Source organism: Glandiceps talaboti, chromosome 3 (assembly GCF_964340395.1).
Source record: "Glandiceps talaboti chromosome 3, keGlaTala1.1, whole genome shotgun sequence".
Classification (NCBI taxonomy): Eukaryota; Metazoa; Hemichordata; class Enteropneusta; family Spengelidae; genus Glandiceps; species Glandiceps talaboti.
Window position 1 is genome coordinate 13403415 of NC_135551.1, and position 17406 is coordinate 13420820.

The window sequence follows — 17406 nt, forward strand, 5'->3', positions numbered from 1 at the left end:
GCGATACAAATATTAGGGCTCAGTTGACAAATTGACGTCAAACCTTGAATGACCTTCTTCCGCAATTAACCTTTCGAATGTTTGCGATTATTTGTGCCTGGTTTTATAACAAAAGCTGACATTTCGGATCGACGTGATATCCAATTTTTTTCTGAATAGATCTGGAGGGCTTTATCTAAAGAACAGTAGTTTCGTGACTTTTCGCACAGATTGCAATACGAGATTTAGTACAGGTAGGTGAATAGTTTGGAAAGCAAATAACAAACGATTCCTGCAATTTGAAAGAGGTGTTTTTTTTTTTTTAGTTTTTATTTGCAAAGCTTCATAATGTACACATAACACGTGTTCTAATAGATTAATTGGGAGATGTAGATTATCACCATACGAATACGTGCTTGCCCAGGGCGGCATACTAAATGATGAGACAGTGTGGTGACAGGGGTAATCCAAAACCATCACCTTCGAAAGCCTTAGTAACGTCGGGAACATGTTTGAGTACTCTGCTCGTCACCCATGACAACATAGTTGTCCACAACAGAAATTATCGAAGGTAGAAGTATGTTACATATACAAAAGGGTCATTTCCACGAATGATAGAGACGTTTTAGCATACAGGTATCGAAATCAAAGAAAACCAGTCTGTTATTTAAAACTATGATCACTCAACCGTTGCTTTCAAACAACACATTAATGTTTAGAACTATTTTACAAAGGGTACCGTTTTAGCTATTCCTTGAGAGTAGCTTTTGCTTTCTATTGAATGCTAATGGTTGTCATCTACTTACTGGAAGTATACACAACTAACCATCACTTGCTATTGACAAATCTCAAAGTGACACTTAGGCACAATATTTGATAAATACAGTTTTAGTATACATATACAATGCTGGGAAAACCTATATTTCACCACCAACGGTACATGCTCATAAACGTGTAAGTGCCACTGCAGTCATAAGTCAGTAATGACATAATAGTTTGATCGGGATTTATTTATAAATTACCATCTGTAAAATTTGCAGTATATTTGAAAAAAAACACACCCTAATTTGATTGAAGAAAAAGCAAGTGATGTGAAGTCGCAGATGACTATTTAACACTTATTGCCTAGCCATATTCAGGTGCATATTGCGGTCGTACGTAGTTGCAGACGAACCAGACATGTTTACAATGTGCTGTTCTTTGAAAACGTCGTCTGTATTCGCGCGCGCTTACATGACGTCATCATGAGGCACTAATCGATGGAATTAGTCACTAGGGACGAGTTCCATTTAATTAGTGCTTGCTACGTCATTTATCGTGGAACAGCGTGACAATGGTCCATAACATGCGATGTGGCATGGACCAATCACGACAGAGAGTCGAGTATTTGGTGTGTTATAATGCTCACTAGAGTTATTTCGACTTTTACGTAGTGTTGTTCAAGTGAAACACAAGCTTATTTTTCTTCGAATAAATGTAATTACAATGAACTGTGGGGACACCAGAACTAGTACTCCTATAAATAATATTTATACCATATCTTCATTCCATACAGTTCGGAAATGCACCATGATGAAAGTGAAAACTTTTCTATCGATGGTGAATTGTGATGGAAGATGACTGGACCAGTGAATGATTGGACGAATGGGTGAACGGTGTAATAAAATAAATATCACATGCACTCGGGCAATATCACAACTTAATGCCTGCCCTCTTCGAACTCACGGCACGTGTTATAATTCAACTATACAATATTGAAGGTAGTTTCTATTCTTCTCAGTGGTAGGGACTAGACAGACAATTGCAGCAATTCAGTATCATAACGGAAACGGATGGGGTTGTATAATTTCAAACATTGAAACAATCACAGTGGGGAATATTTTAGATGTACAGCAAGTATGAAGAGGAATGCATGCTGTAGATGTAACTAAAAGGGAAGACTATTGAATGGTCCTTTTATGCTTTACAATGAGACATTACGTATTGGAGGTTTGGGCCAATCTATCCACAGGGAGTCAGGATAAGTAACAAATAATCAACATATATATATATATATATATATATATATATATATATATATATATATATATATATATATATATATATATATATATAGAGTAAAGTGTTGAAATCAAACTGCTATAATTAGTATATATATGCGATATATATATATATATATATATATATATATATATATATATATATATATATATATATATATATATATATTACTTAATAATACGTAACCTTTGTTGTCAATCTTGATGACTGGACCAGTGAATGATTGGACGAATGGGTGAACGGTGTAATAAAATAAATATCACATGCACTCGGGCAATATCACAACTTAATGCCTGCCCTCTTCGAACTCACAGCACGTGTTATAATTCAACTATACAATATTGAAGGTAGTTTCTATTCTTCTCAGTGGTAGGGACTAGACAGACAATTGCAGCAATTCAGTATCATAACGGAAACGGATGGGGTTGTATAATTTCAAACATTGAAACAATCACAGTGGGGAATATTTTAGATGTACAGCAAGTATGAAGAGGAATGCATGCTGTAGATGTAACTAAAAGGGAAGACTATTGAATGGTCCTTTTATGCTTTACAATGAGACATTACGTATTGGAGGTTTGGGCCAATCTATCCACAGGGAGTCAGGATAAGTAACAAATAATCAACATATATATATATATATATATATATATATATATATATATATATATATATATATATATATATATATATATATATAGAGTAAAGTGTTGAAATCAAACTGCTATAATTAGTATATATATGCGATATATATATATATATATATATATATATATATATATATATATATATATATATATATATATTACTTAATAATACGTAACCTTTGTTGTCAATCTTGATGACTGGACCAGTGAATGATTGGACGAATGGGTGAACGGTGTAATAAAATAAATATCACATGCACTCGGGCAATATCACAACTTAATGCCTGCCCTCTTCGAACTCACGGCACGTGTTATAATTCAACTATACAATATTGAAGGTAGTTTCTATTCTTCTCAGTGGTAGGGACTAGACAGACAATTGCAGCAATTCAGTATCATAACGGAAACGGATGGGGTTGTATAATTTCAAACATTGAAACAATCACAGTGGGGAATATTTTAGATGTACAGCAAGTATGAAGAGGAATGCATGCTGTAGATGTAACTAAAAGGGAAGACTATTGAATGGTCCTTTTATGCTTTACAATGAGACATTACGTATTGGAGGTTTGGGCCAATCTATCCACAGGGAGTCAGGATAAGTAACAAATAATCAACATATATATATATATATATATATATATATATATATATATATATATATATATATATATATATATATATATATAGAGTAAAGTGTTGAAATCAAACTGCTATAATTAGTATATATATGCGATATATATATATATATATATATATATATATATATATATATATATATATATATATATATTACTTAATAATACGTAACCTTTGTTGTCAATCTTTTTGTGTACACACAGCCGTCAGTGAACACACACAAGTTATGTACATAAAGCAGAATGTATAGCTAACGAATACTATTAAACCACACTATTACACCTGACGATCCTTCTGGTGAAACGGTCCGTAGTGTAATTCCACAATGTAATATCAGACTCGTCTTCTTTCATTTATTTATATATATATATATATATATATATATATATATATATATATATATATATATATATATATATATATATATATATATATATATATATATATATATATATATACGGTATATAACATACACTTATGTATACACTCTGTACATAGAAACATAGAAACATACAGGCCTGAATATACATGTATAGTTAAGCACTAGGTAATTAAGTATTGCCATTTATTCACACTCATTATTTGCTTGTTTATTAGAGTATACTCATTTATTAATTTATTTATTTATTTATTTATATATTTATGTATGTATTTATTTATTTATTTATTTATTTATTTATTTGTAATTTCTTGTAAGTTTTCGGGTTCAACATGATCTATCGTAAAGAGAGTGAGCTTAACAAACCTAGAATATTTGCACATGGCTTTACTAACGGTTTTCATCCAGTCGCATCACTGCGATTACAACCACATCGTCACTGATTTTAAGCCCGCTGTGAAATTGAAGATTTGTCTTCATTATAAATTGAATCCTCGGTCATATAATTGAATTCTAGGTCACAGGCAAGCGACAAAGGTGGATGACAAATTCGAAATAACAAACTGATCTAGTTTTGTTGCCACCGAGCATGACATGACACCTTCATTATCAATCTTATAAGCGTTCGTCTAAGAAATTACTCAGTATTGCTCTAGTTGCCATGGCATCCTTCAGTTGCGTCGACAGGAAACACGAAAACTCGTCTGTATAGATGGAATTGCTGGTTCCAGCCTCTCTGTCGGCAATCTTTCTCATCTATGTACATGTACACTAGCTAGTATGTGGACAATCAGTTCACAATTACTGCTATTTAAGTGTATACACCGAAGTAGATCGGGTCAGTCTACTCTACGTCTGTAAATTGAACCAGGCTACAGTATCGACAGCAAGCAGGATTCTCAATTGAGAGCTGTTATTGGAAGGACCACGTACTCAATCAGTATGTTTAGGATATAAGTGTGCTGTTATTAAGGATTTAATACAAAGCTGGTGATGAATTAACATACTGCACTGGGTAAGCTAAATCTCAGTATTTTACATATAAGCAAAATATGCAACCAAATTGATGTAAACGATAGGGTGATAATTACCAACTGTTATGCATACTACACAATATATATGCTGGGAGTACATGTACGCACGAACCGTTCACATATTGGGTTGTAATACTAGCCTCAGTACACAGACGTACGACGTAATAACGTCAGCTGATGTTACTCATAACGTAATACAATAAGCAGACGTGGGGGGTTGTTTGTAATATATTATATAGCACACTGTGCGTTTGAAGGGAATGACCTCCGTTGCAACCCAGTTACCAATCACATCAGTGTGTCAAGGCATTATAAACGCAGATGTATACTACAGGGACATTTAATGAACGAACATAACATAATAACAGTATGATTGAATTTGTGTGCTTAAAATCAATAAATATGATTCTACTGTACGTTGAACAGGAAATTGTTTTATACATTATTTGATGTGCAGAAAAGTACATGATTGATATGGACACCACATTGTCTTTTTTAAAATGTCAATATATATTTAATAAGACAGTAAAGCAAATTATATATCTTGGTATTATAAACCTCAATCACTTTCCAAGGAGTTATTTCTGAATATAGGCACCAGTGACTAAATACGTGCAAGAACTGCTATTATCATCAGTGCCAGGAAACCCCTGCGGTAACTCCTTTTAGGTGTTTCACATCAAACATTTCAAATACTAGTAGTCATGGTGATAGTGGTGTCGATGAATTCGCTTCACGTGTCTACTCTAGAGCGGTGGCACGTAAAAAATAAGTCCCGATTAAATGACCTAGTTGTTTATGATCATGGAAAGACCTTTGAGAAAATCCTTTGAGTGGCAAGTGATATGCACAAATCATCCACAGACATTGAAGAGTGTTAATATATTATCGTTTATTCTCTTTGAAATACAGTATCTTTATATCACTGTTTTGTAATTAAGGGTGCACAATTTAAAATCTGTGTGTGTGATCTTTTCAAGATCTAAATCTTTGAATTGATTAGAAAGTAGTCGAACTGTATGCATATAATTAAATGTGCTATCTGAGTCCATTCATACACGTGGGCAGATATTTCTTTAGTCAATCTACTGAATGAATGATAAACTGTATCATTTTACGATTGTACTCACTTTTCCAATCCCCTTTGAAGCTATCGCCTTTAATCTCGATCAGTGTATGTAGAGCCATTTTGAATACAATTGAATGCCGTTGATTACGAATTTCCCTACTGTGGAATCATAATTAAAAAAAATCATCTATGTAAAAGCCAAGCGAAATTATTAAAAAATGTATTACCTGTCTTATGATTGGCATGATGGATTTGCTTTAAGGCGTAATTACTCTATACAGGAAATATGATATCAAGATTTAAAACTGTCGTAACATAGCTAATATCTAACATCAGGATTCAAACCCTGAAATGATTTGCTCTTTCTTATTGGATTTTGAGAATAATCGGCAATACTGCAATCACAGTACCATAGTTGGCCAATACTAAACTCGTCAAGCTATCTATAACAAATTATATATACATAACCAAATGCGATGCATGTAACAGCGAAACTGCCACTCTGACAAAACTGTGTGAGCATAGGGCAGATTCATATACTGAATAAAGCAGAAATTGTATTTGATAACAATTACCAATATTTGCTGTCGTTTTACATCACGCATGCTCAGATATGGGGTCTATAACAGTGACATCTATAGGGTAATCTATAGATATATAAATTGGTAATAAGGAGAGGAATTGAATGAAATGTGTATTGAATATCAATACTAGATACCACAATGTGGGTGATAACATCTCTAAGACTTGCATACCTACAACATAAATAAATAGAACCTTGAAGCTAATAAAGCACGAAAACTAACATATAGGATTTCAATTAGGCGACACGATGCTTTTTACATCCTACACGTTATGGCTTACTTATCACACAAACAAAATACAGTCACTGATAGTGCGCATGCACGTGAAATGCTGCATTGCATCTCACTGTGAAGACAAATAACACATTTGTTTAGAATCTTTCCAGTATTGTTTGACAATGGTGTCACAGCAATGATCTCGTCCCGAGTGGCGATCTACATGTAGCAGTAGACAACTTTTCTGTCTACATATTGAAACCAGAGTTGTCTTAGTGGTGACGGTTGATTATGGACTGTTATGGCTTCTATCTATTAGATGTAATAGAACCCATAAAAGAACAGACACTAAGTTTGATTTCCTTGACTATATTGTATATCACTTGTAATCATTCCATGGATCCACTGTCATGACCTGATTTTGACCATGACAGGAAGGTACATGTAGCATGTGGCCGAGTGTTGGAGTTTAAGAAAATCAGTGTCGCGATATTAGAGAGGCTTGAGGCATTAATTGTGACTGGTGCATTATTATATAGGTGTCTATACAAAAATGGATGAAATTTCAAATTTCGTAGCCTTTAGCGATATTTTTGGCACTCAGTCATGTCCAACTTGAAGCTTCCATGGGTTTTATTATTGCCTAACGGGTTATTTGAATGTAAACTAGTGACAGAGCTGTTCACAACATCAAATTTTCAAATGATGTTTGATCTTGGATATACATCTACAGTTCCGGAAATGTTCACCAAACTGTTCAATCAGTATTTGCTTATTGCACTTTACGTAAGAAGGCAAAGTACTAAATTGCATGTCGCCAGCTATTTTAGGTAAATAGGAATGCATCTGAAAATAAATATTCCAAATAATATATAGGAAAGATTGTACAATTACATTTGTATTCCAAAATCTTCTCGTTGACCAAGAGGTTCTTCTCTTCATAATTTGTTACATTTTAAAATTTACTGTGTATCAAACAGATTTGATAATGGAACGACAATTTCATGACAGGATGGTTGTTAATTTTCATCCGATGTTAGTCTACTCTCTTGGGGGCAACACATAAATTATACGACGGATCATTGCGCAATTCATCTGGACAGCTTCGTTTCATTAGTATGTCCGTCATTGATTGATTGATTGATTGATTGATTGATTGATTAATTGATTGATAATAACCCAGATGATTAAGAGATCATGACGAATAAAATCTATGCTGATCCATTATGATATATACTTTAATCATTATGAAAAATAAAACGCATATTATCATTTGCTACAGAAAGCTGGTAAAACGTACATTTATCATTTGCTTTATAATAAGACCTATACTACATTAAGTTGAATACTATGGAGTTACACGTTGAATAGGAATGATTCAATACTGCTACTAATAGTTTTACAAAATTTAAGTATATTGGTACGCAGATATGTAAGCCATCTGATAGTTTTTAGATGACAAACAGCATTTTCAACCACTTGTAAGTGACGGCCAATCAGATCGTATTATTTTTAAAAGATGGTGGTGTCGTTGTATATTCTAATAATCAATTAATATTCATATTTGGCTAGTTGCCATGGTTGTTAGGTCATCGAAAATTTTACAGTCTTCAATCACGGACTATAGTGTGGACGATGGAAAACGTCTGGAGAAAAAAAGAAGAGTCACATCTGTATGTAGTTTGCATACAACTACTTTGATAGATTTGTCCAGTTTTCCAGACAACAGGGTACTACTACTTCTGTTTATAAAACAAATCATTCACCCATTTTGTAAAACTATTAGTAGCAGTATTGTATCATTGGATTCAACGTGTAACTCCATAGTATTCAACTTAATGTAGTATAGGTCTTAGTATAAAGCCATTATGGTGTCCCTTGATGCATGGTCGTCTGACGATTTAAAAGACTGCCCTCTGTCTCGTGTATTAAACTACTGAAATTTTGTACTTTACAATATGGAAAATCACAACAATTCATTCCTTTTAACCATAGCATTCTAATGGCAGTATTTCGAAAGGTCACCTATTAATATAGTAGCGCCATATCTGCAAAAAAACCACAACCTAAAACCGATTCACAGTATTGCGTTAGCAATCAATTGTAAGTCTATATACTCATTTGAGGGGAAATTGTAAGTAGACGAATTCTTCCTTCTAAACTCGATACCTCGTTTAATCTAGACTGAGACAGCCACTTTCTAATTCTTGCCAGACTCGTATAATTGGTATTTGATAGCCTATTCTCGTGGTAATCGCATTCTACGGGCTGAGGTGAAAGACCTGGCAATAACAGTAAATCTTCTACTCCAGTAGGTAGCTTAACAGATTTAATAGCGAGTTATAATGTATAATAGCTCAGTGCAATGGCATATATACGATAGGCATCTTATGGACATTCAAACACACAACATGAAATATTTAGCACAAATAATAACTAAGACTTCATGAATGTACAACAATCTCCCGATATCTAAAACAAATATAAACAAGAAATGAAGGTAATCCAAAACATACAAAAATAGCACTAACTAACTGACAGTGATTAGTAGTAAATGTCACATTTTGAAAGAGAGGTCACAACGGGTGATATATTTTCATCATTCGCTTTGCTATGTATATGGAATTATAATAAGCTTGTGCAATTCTGATATACATGTGTCATATATTATGATGTGTAACCGTATTATTCATTTGAAGAAATGTTCTTTTTGGAATGTGTAAAATTGTGGCGAGAGACCGCTCTGTGGACATAATTACCATCTTAAAATGTTATTTGGGAAAATGAAGTTACTAAAAAACATTACTTGACTGATGAAAAATAAACCTCATGTATATATATATATACGTGATGGAACAGGCCATGACACATCCAGCTTCAGTATACCAAATCATAGCTTTCAAAGAGTTTCTTGAGGTCACATTATATAGGAGAGATCAGCTACTTGATAACGCTGTGTGTAATCATATAGAGATGCCACATTATTCACGTCTTATCTAGCACACACACCGTGACTATGTTGTTAGGAGCCATCTTCTTCAACGACGTATCAAGTCCGATGATGCTGAACACGGACTCCATAGGGAATCCATAACTATTTATGTTGAATTGTCTTTTTTCTATCTGGAGAGGTTTATTCAGAACGTCGGATTGTTTGCAAATGAAAAGGTAATGTGCACGGATATCATAAGCACAGCTCATTGATATTCTAATAACAATCCTACTTTTTCATTCCTGATTAGATATACTGATTATATTATTAATCTTATTGGTATTCCAAAGCGTTTATCACTACGAGGGATGTTACTGTGCAGCAAAATAGTTGCAACATAACTGCACAAGAGGCAATATGACGTCTAATAGTAACGGAATAAGGTCATGCAAATGAATGTTTTATAACATATCACGTTCGCAGGCGTATTCGTTCTATAGTCAAAGCAACTTCAGATGAAAGGTTCGTGCCAATATTGCCCTAGAGGAAAATAGAATGCGAATAGTAACCCCAAATGCAAATTTGAAGTCACTATAATGTGGTACGATCGATCTAAACCAATCACGGAAGGCTACATGAACATGATGTTATAACGTACGTACCCCGTTTTGTATTTTACTACTGCATAGAATTCGTGATATGTTTTTATCAATGTTCTCGATGTATCATTCCATTTAGTATTCACTTATCAAACCGTGGGAAGTTAAATGGCACATAATGTCTTTACTCCCTTTCGATGTTACTATTGCATAACAACTTCCTGATATGTGCACCATACTTTTCTTTACATATAAAGTCTGACCCGACTACTTCTTAGCATATTGAATAATTTTGTAGTGGTCGTGCGCGCGCGTGCTTTGATTCTTCCGGTGCTCATATGTGATGGTATGTAGACAAACATTCAAGCGTTTGATACTAAAATGCCAAACTTTAATTTGATGTTTTTTTTTTCAAGTACCACGTGTAATTCGAAGGTGCAGTGGTTTGATGTGTTATCTTTTGCCGCTTCGTTTTACTTCCTGTATGTGTATAGTAAACATTCCCTGGTGTGCACTTGATTTTGATGATCGCTGCGTTTTACCAGGTTCTTTACAAGGGGATGGACAGAAAGAAAATGAAATTGGTATATGTGAATAGAAGAAAACAATATATGCCTTGGAATTACACTTGATGTTTGATAAACACAACGAAACGTTTGAATTTTAGTGTCGAATTCGTCTTTTGTAAACACCCCAAAACACATGCGCACTGGAAGTGGCGCAGCTCACAGCATAGTCAAGAATGTTGTATAGTTTATATACATTTTATAAAGTAATCTCCTATACTTTACATTTAGATATTTTCGTATACGCACACATAACTAACACTCGAACCAAGACCACCGACGTTCAATTTCCCACGGATATTTGATCACATTATAGGTATCGATTTTCGAGGACGAGAGACCACCAAAAAAATCGAACTTTTTGCTGTGATACTCTTTCTTACACATCGATACCACTTTGATATCATTAAAATGAAATCTTGGTTCGGTGCTATCTTCGATTCCGTTGTAAATTAAAGTCTGCCGCAAGACATACACATTTGTATAAGGTATGATTGTGTATGTTTTGTATATTTAAAATTTTAAAAAAAAGATGAAATCAAGAGCTAGAATGGCAGCCACCATTCCTACAAAATTTTATTTCATCATAAATCTGCCAGACACGCAAAAAAAGTCGATGTTAATGAGGTGTTTTATAAAACAGCACGTACGCACGTACGAAATGAGGAAATGAGAATATGCGTTGATACCCTTACATTTTGGTTTCATGTTTTCGCCCCCGGGCGTAGTTATATTCCAAGGCATACGTTGAGATTTCCTATATTACACCATGTGCTAGTATTACATGATTATATATTCTCTTTAGGCGACTCCAGGTGACCCGAGGAAAACATGCAATCCAAAATTACTTATTGTACTTCTATTATGTTTGGATATTATTATTTTCAAAATCCGAGTTAAATATATGTGATGTTTCAAACGACTTACTTCATGTACTTTGCAGTGTTTAATACTTTCAAAGATTTACGCTTTTAGTAACATATAGTGTTTGCAGTGGACAGTTTTTGAACTAAGACATCAATCTGTATCGTATGCTTGCACTAAATAACATTTAATCAATTCGAAACATTGAGACTATTGTTCGACAATACTTATTGATAACACAATTTACGAGATAATGAGCTTCTGTAGTCGCCACTAGTAATAGTATGTAAATCAACCTATAATAATTTATAACTGCGTATGCTAAAAACAGAAAAAAACATCACTTTTGTGCAAACCCGCATATAATCCGTGGACATATACATACATACATACATACATACATACATACATACATACATACATACATACATACATACACACACATGCATACATACATACATACATACATACATACATACATACATACATACATTGTACATACATACATACATACATACATACATACGTACATTTACAAGCCACTTTTATATATACTAGCACTTTAACTGACAGCCGTTAGCTTTCTGTCATTCTCTCTATAATCGGTTCTACGTGTAATGTTTCATACATTACAAGGTTAAGCGGGGTCTCTAATGTAAACGACTGAATGTAGAGCTTATCATGAAATTTAGTTAACACACAGTCTAAGTACTTAAGGAAACTTCGTTTTCTCGTTATCATGGTGATATACGCTCACAGGGTCAGTCAAGCCAACAACATCGTGGGAAATGTTTACAGGGCTGCTGATACGTCACGCATACATGAGCTATTGTAGTATCGTCCATATGTCACTTATTCCAAGTGTCTAATGTCTATTTTAGTTGTATGACGTCACGTCCACATTGGTTATTGACTACAACAGAATGACGTGGTGTAAATGATATGAAAGCAATGATCAACGATATGAAGTCGGTGTACAGTTGTGAATTGGACATGACTTTGGCTGCATGATGACGTCACATGTATCGCTTGAATATCACTAATATTTACACATGACAAAATATATGGCTAATCTGAATTTGGACATTGATTAGCTGAATACTTCAAAGGCAATAGTTACATAAACAGGAGCTTTTTTATTTTTATTTATAAAAATAAAGGCAACTTGGACACTATGCACGAGCACACGCATCCATACACATCCACACACACATATACATACTGATAAGATCACTTAATCATTTTAGACACATGTGTAGATAAAAAATGAACAATTCTCACAAAACCTTGAATAAAATTAGTACATTCAGTTGAAATCGTTGGTAAAAGTAATCAACCGGTTAACAAAAATGGACATGTTAATGACCTGATACTGTTAACTTTAATTTCGGAAACAAACCACGTCAAAGAAATTGATAGTACACAACTCGTGTCATCAGAGTCTATATCATACTCAAATATCAACGAAGTGACGTCATTAATATTATGTACAAGTAAACGGACAGCATTGGCTATCAGTAACATCACTAATTGTACATTGTATGTAAAAAAAAAAGAAGGAAGTCGTCATTTTTGTGCAGTTCATTGACTCGTGAGAAGGGAGAAGGTAGCTTCCACGTCCCCCACCAGTTGTACAGACGCCGTGCTACGTATTCGTGTCAGTGACAGTGATATGACGTGTATTGCACATGACGATATTAAGCCGACATGTGTAGGGGATGAACAAACATAATGACGTTACATATGAAGGGATCCGAAAGGTGGACGAACTTAATATCAGCGACATTAAAATGTACCCTTACTGAAAATTAAACATAGCGATATATTTGAATCTATACATATGACATCGCTGCGGGTACATAAATAAGCACAGTATTGATTTCCGGCAGCGCAAGTACAATATGCACATCTTAAGTCAAAGTAAGATGTTATTTTAATTTCTGAAATGTATCTACCTACACAGTAAACACTCTTACATACCTAAATACTCGCTCAGCTATCAACCAACCTAATACCTACGTACATATATACCTACCTACATACATACATACATACATACATACACACACACACACACACATACATACATACATACATACATACATACATACATACATACATACATACATACATACATACGCGGACATTCTTTTTACAGGTGTCATCGACCTTATAGTATATACACTGTACATGTAATTGCTGGGAAAACACATTTGCGGATATAGGAAGGCATGAATGAAATGGGTTCATGTATATTTAGTCTAAACTATTGTTAAGTAACCAATCAGAATGAACATTCTGTCATAAATCCACTTTATTACATTGAATGAACTATTGACCTCTCAACTATTGACAAACAGAACGATGTCAATGAAATCGATACTCTTCAGCTCGCTGTGATACGTCACTTTATCATATACCAGTGTCAACGTCCTGCTCACATTTCATATGTTCATCAGCTGTTTGAATATTGGCATACATAATTACAAGCCATATGTTCCAGAAGTACCACTAATGAACAGCTCATAATGCAACGATCCATTGACATGTCTACACTCTTTCGAAAGCAAGCTTAAGGGCCGTCGTAATGTCAACGTTTTACCAATAATTACTGTGGAATTCATCTGTAATGTTTGGAAGAAATACGTCAACAGTGTAATTGAAACGGTAATCCTACGAATTACTACCATTGTTCATTTACTGATATGACGTCGTTTGCTCAATCTGCCATATTACGATTAGTCATAAGTAGTGAATTCATTAGCGGGTTTTTTTTTCACAAGAGGTGGTAGGCCGTGGGTTTTAACCTTTATGGTGATGTACGTACATATAGTTCTTGAACGAGGTTGTGGTAACAATCACAACCGCTAACTCTCAAGTCGATGTTATGGTCTTCGTAATGCTGTGAACGGGATAGTTTGGAGGTCATTATATTGTTTATTTTTGTAATTTTCAAAGTGTTCTATAAATTAGCAGGGATATTGCCTCGAGGTTAATTATAAAATTGGATTTTGGATTGCCTGGCTCAATACGTAATAATGACTACTTTTTTTTTCTCTTTTCAGACACATTTGTTCTACAATATATATAGTTCAAGGCCAGAGTATTCCATTCAAGTCTGTCAGCGTGTGTCGTGGACGATGCACATTATCTAGCTGTTACAGCGACCTTCATATCACAAATCGTCGTATTTGGTTTACAACCATGGGATGCAGTGCATCTGCACAAACAAAAAGCCACAAGAAAATCTCCGCCAATGGACAAACGGAATTTTTCACGGAGAGACAAAGGAGAATAGTTCGAAAAACATGGCGGGCACTTGCCAATGATATGACCGGGAATGGAACGAAGGTTTTCCTTTGGATATTTGAAACAAACCCGAAAGTCAAACAGCTTTTCCCGTGCCGAGATAAGGAAGGCGACGATCTGCTGAAAGATATGGATTTTAAGGGACATGCATCGAGATTTATGCAAAGTGTCGGTGCAGCCGTCGATAATGTAGACAGTTTGGACACATCGCTGGCTCCGTTGTTGTTGAATCTCGGAAAATCACATATTAACTTTCGAGGATTTAAATCAGACTATTTCGATATTTTTACGACTGCCATGTTGCATGTTTGGGAACAGGAACTACAAGATAGATTCACTCCTGAAGTGAAGGAAGCCTGGAATATGGTCTTTGATTACATGATGAGCAAAATGAAAGATGGTTTCACATTGGCTTTTAACGAAAAAATGAACGAGAAAAACTTAGAAAACGGTACATCGTTACAAAAGTAGGTCTTTAACAAGACAAATATTGCATATAATTTTGTTGATATCTATTTGACGTCTATATATGAACACTAGCACGTAATAGTGCATGGTAGCCCTGAAGTAGCACTTAACGAGTTCAAAGGTGAACAGTGTGGAAGGTATTTATTATTGTGCCAAATAGATTCAAGGTCAAGGTCATCATAAGAAGTATTTTCTGGACAGCTTTCATTCCTACATTTGATACCAGTCATCTCGTGCAGAAGACCAAAAGACTGACATTTTGTAACTTTTTACAAAAAAACGTGACTGTACATTAAAATCTGGTATTTAGAAGTTTAAAAATAACTATCAACTCAAATACCAAATGACTCGTTTTACTATGACCTCGAGCCCAGGGGTCAGCGACATGTGAACAACTTGATGGAGCATTTAAGTGTCATTTGCCACTGCTTATATAAACATCCCTGACACCGTCAGTTAACGAGAAGAGGGAGGTTATGTCTTCTGATGTACATTGTATTCGTGAGTGGAAGAGAAGAGAGTGTGGTTTAAAAGGACTAATCGAAGGATAACGATGGTTTCATATTTCAGTGGAATTCGTCATAGGTGTTGCCATGGCTACACGGAACAACAAAAATACACTGCGCAGTCCAAAACTTGTACCACTCTTGTACATAAGTAGAGTTACTCACATTCAACCCCTTGGTTAGAATATGGTTATGGTATACAGACAATAAGCATTGAGAGAGAAGAATGTAGGGGTAACAGATTTCACCGGACATAAAATTAATGTGACATATGTCGTAAAAGAGTACTAGAAATACGGCTTTCAGACGGTATTAGGTACAGAGAATAGAGGGACACTATCCGAATCGAGTCCCGACTTTACTCCGTCTATAAGAAGGACTGTACAAATACAAACAGCATGTTTTTTTTTTACACTGAGAGAATTTCAAAGTTCAATAATTCACGTTTATTCGTTATTTTCGATTATCATCATTTTTCTGGTCGTTTTAGCTGAATTGACGATACGTCTACATGCCAATACCATGAACATGAAATTTTAGAGGCATTGAGTAAGATTGTTATTAATTTATTATTGAATTCGGATACTGACAGCCTCACATCAATAACCATCAATAACTTTATTATGACATTGTGTTTCTTAGAAAACCAGAAGACAATCGTGACTGCCAAGTTTCCCATTTCAGTCGTTTTTTATCTAAATGTCCAATTAGTAATTTACATGTCACGTGATACCTTCTTTAATCATCAACATTTAATTACATTACAGTTTCTTATCGTTGTTGAAAGGGAAGCTCTTTGAAATCCGTGCCAAGTACAAACCAGTACGGCAACACATTTACTGACGCATACATACATACATACATACATACATACATACATACATACATACATACACACATACATACACATACATACATACATACATACATACATACATACATACATGCATACATACATACATACATACATACATACATACAGGAGGACATACAGGAGGACATACAGGAGGACATACAGACAGAAAGACGTATATATATTATATATATATACTAAAGCTGTAGTCAATAACACACACAACAAGTGTGTATGTGTGTTTATTGTTCACAGTCTGAGTTAAAGAGACAATTCTATCAACTTTGACAAAGTTAGGCTAGATCATGTATTTTTAAGTAACTTCACATATTTGAACAATTTGTAAACAAATATAGAAAAGTAATGAATGGAGCCAATAGAATGTATAGAATTAAAATGAGTGGCTTTACCTTATATATTAAATGTTCTATCATATTTTGCTTAATAAAGTTATGTAATCATTATCTGTAGTTTTCTATGCTTGGTTGTGTGTCTCCAAACCAATCCATGTGTACATCATCATACACCGTGCCCGTCGAAGTTTAAAATGTCGCTGGGTGTTTAAGGGGGGGGGGGGCTGTATGTATTGTCCTTGCTATGTTGCACACAAACGATTGAACATGAAAAACGATATCATTAGGGAATGGATGGATGATGAAATGACAAATGCAATCATTCCGTAAAACCTAAATTGATCAGAC

At 34.5% G+C, this 17406-nt stretch overlaps 1 protein-coding gene across 3 annotated transcripts; it reads left to right on the plus strand.

The window, feature by feature from the left end:
* Positions 1-4629: 4629 nt before the first annotated feature.
* LOC144432755 (neuroglobin-1-like) lies at positions 4630-16711 on the plus strand. 3 transcript variants are annotated; one of them, XM_078121030.1, is made up of 2 exons: positions 4630-4720; positions 14635-16711. In XM_078121030.1, exon 2 carries the CDS (start codon positions 14774-14776, stop codon positions 15347-15349), a length of 576 nt encoding a protein of 191 aa, XP_077977156.1. In that variant the 5' UTR covers positions 4630-4720; positions 14635-14773; the 3' UTR covers positions 15350-16711. The 3 variants fall into 3 exon arrangements, with proteins under 3 accessions (XP_077977156.1, XP_077977154.1, XP_077977153.1); XM_078121028.1 differs by lacking the exon at positions 4630-4720 and adding an exon at positions 14024-14236; XM_078121027.1 differs by lacking the exon at positions 4630-4720 and adding an exon at positions 14245-14493.
* The last annotated feature ends 695 nt before the right edge of the window (positions 16712-17406 follow it).

Excerpts from the sequence above, each read along its gene's own strand:
- LOC144432755 (XM_078121030.1), top strand. The coding sequence starts at position 14,774 with ATGGGATGCAGTGCATCTGCACAAACAAAAAGCCACAAGAAAATCTCC.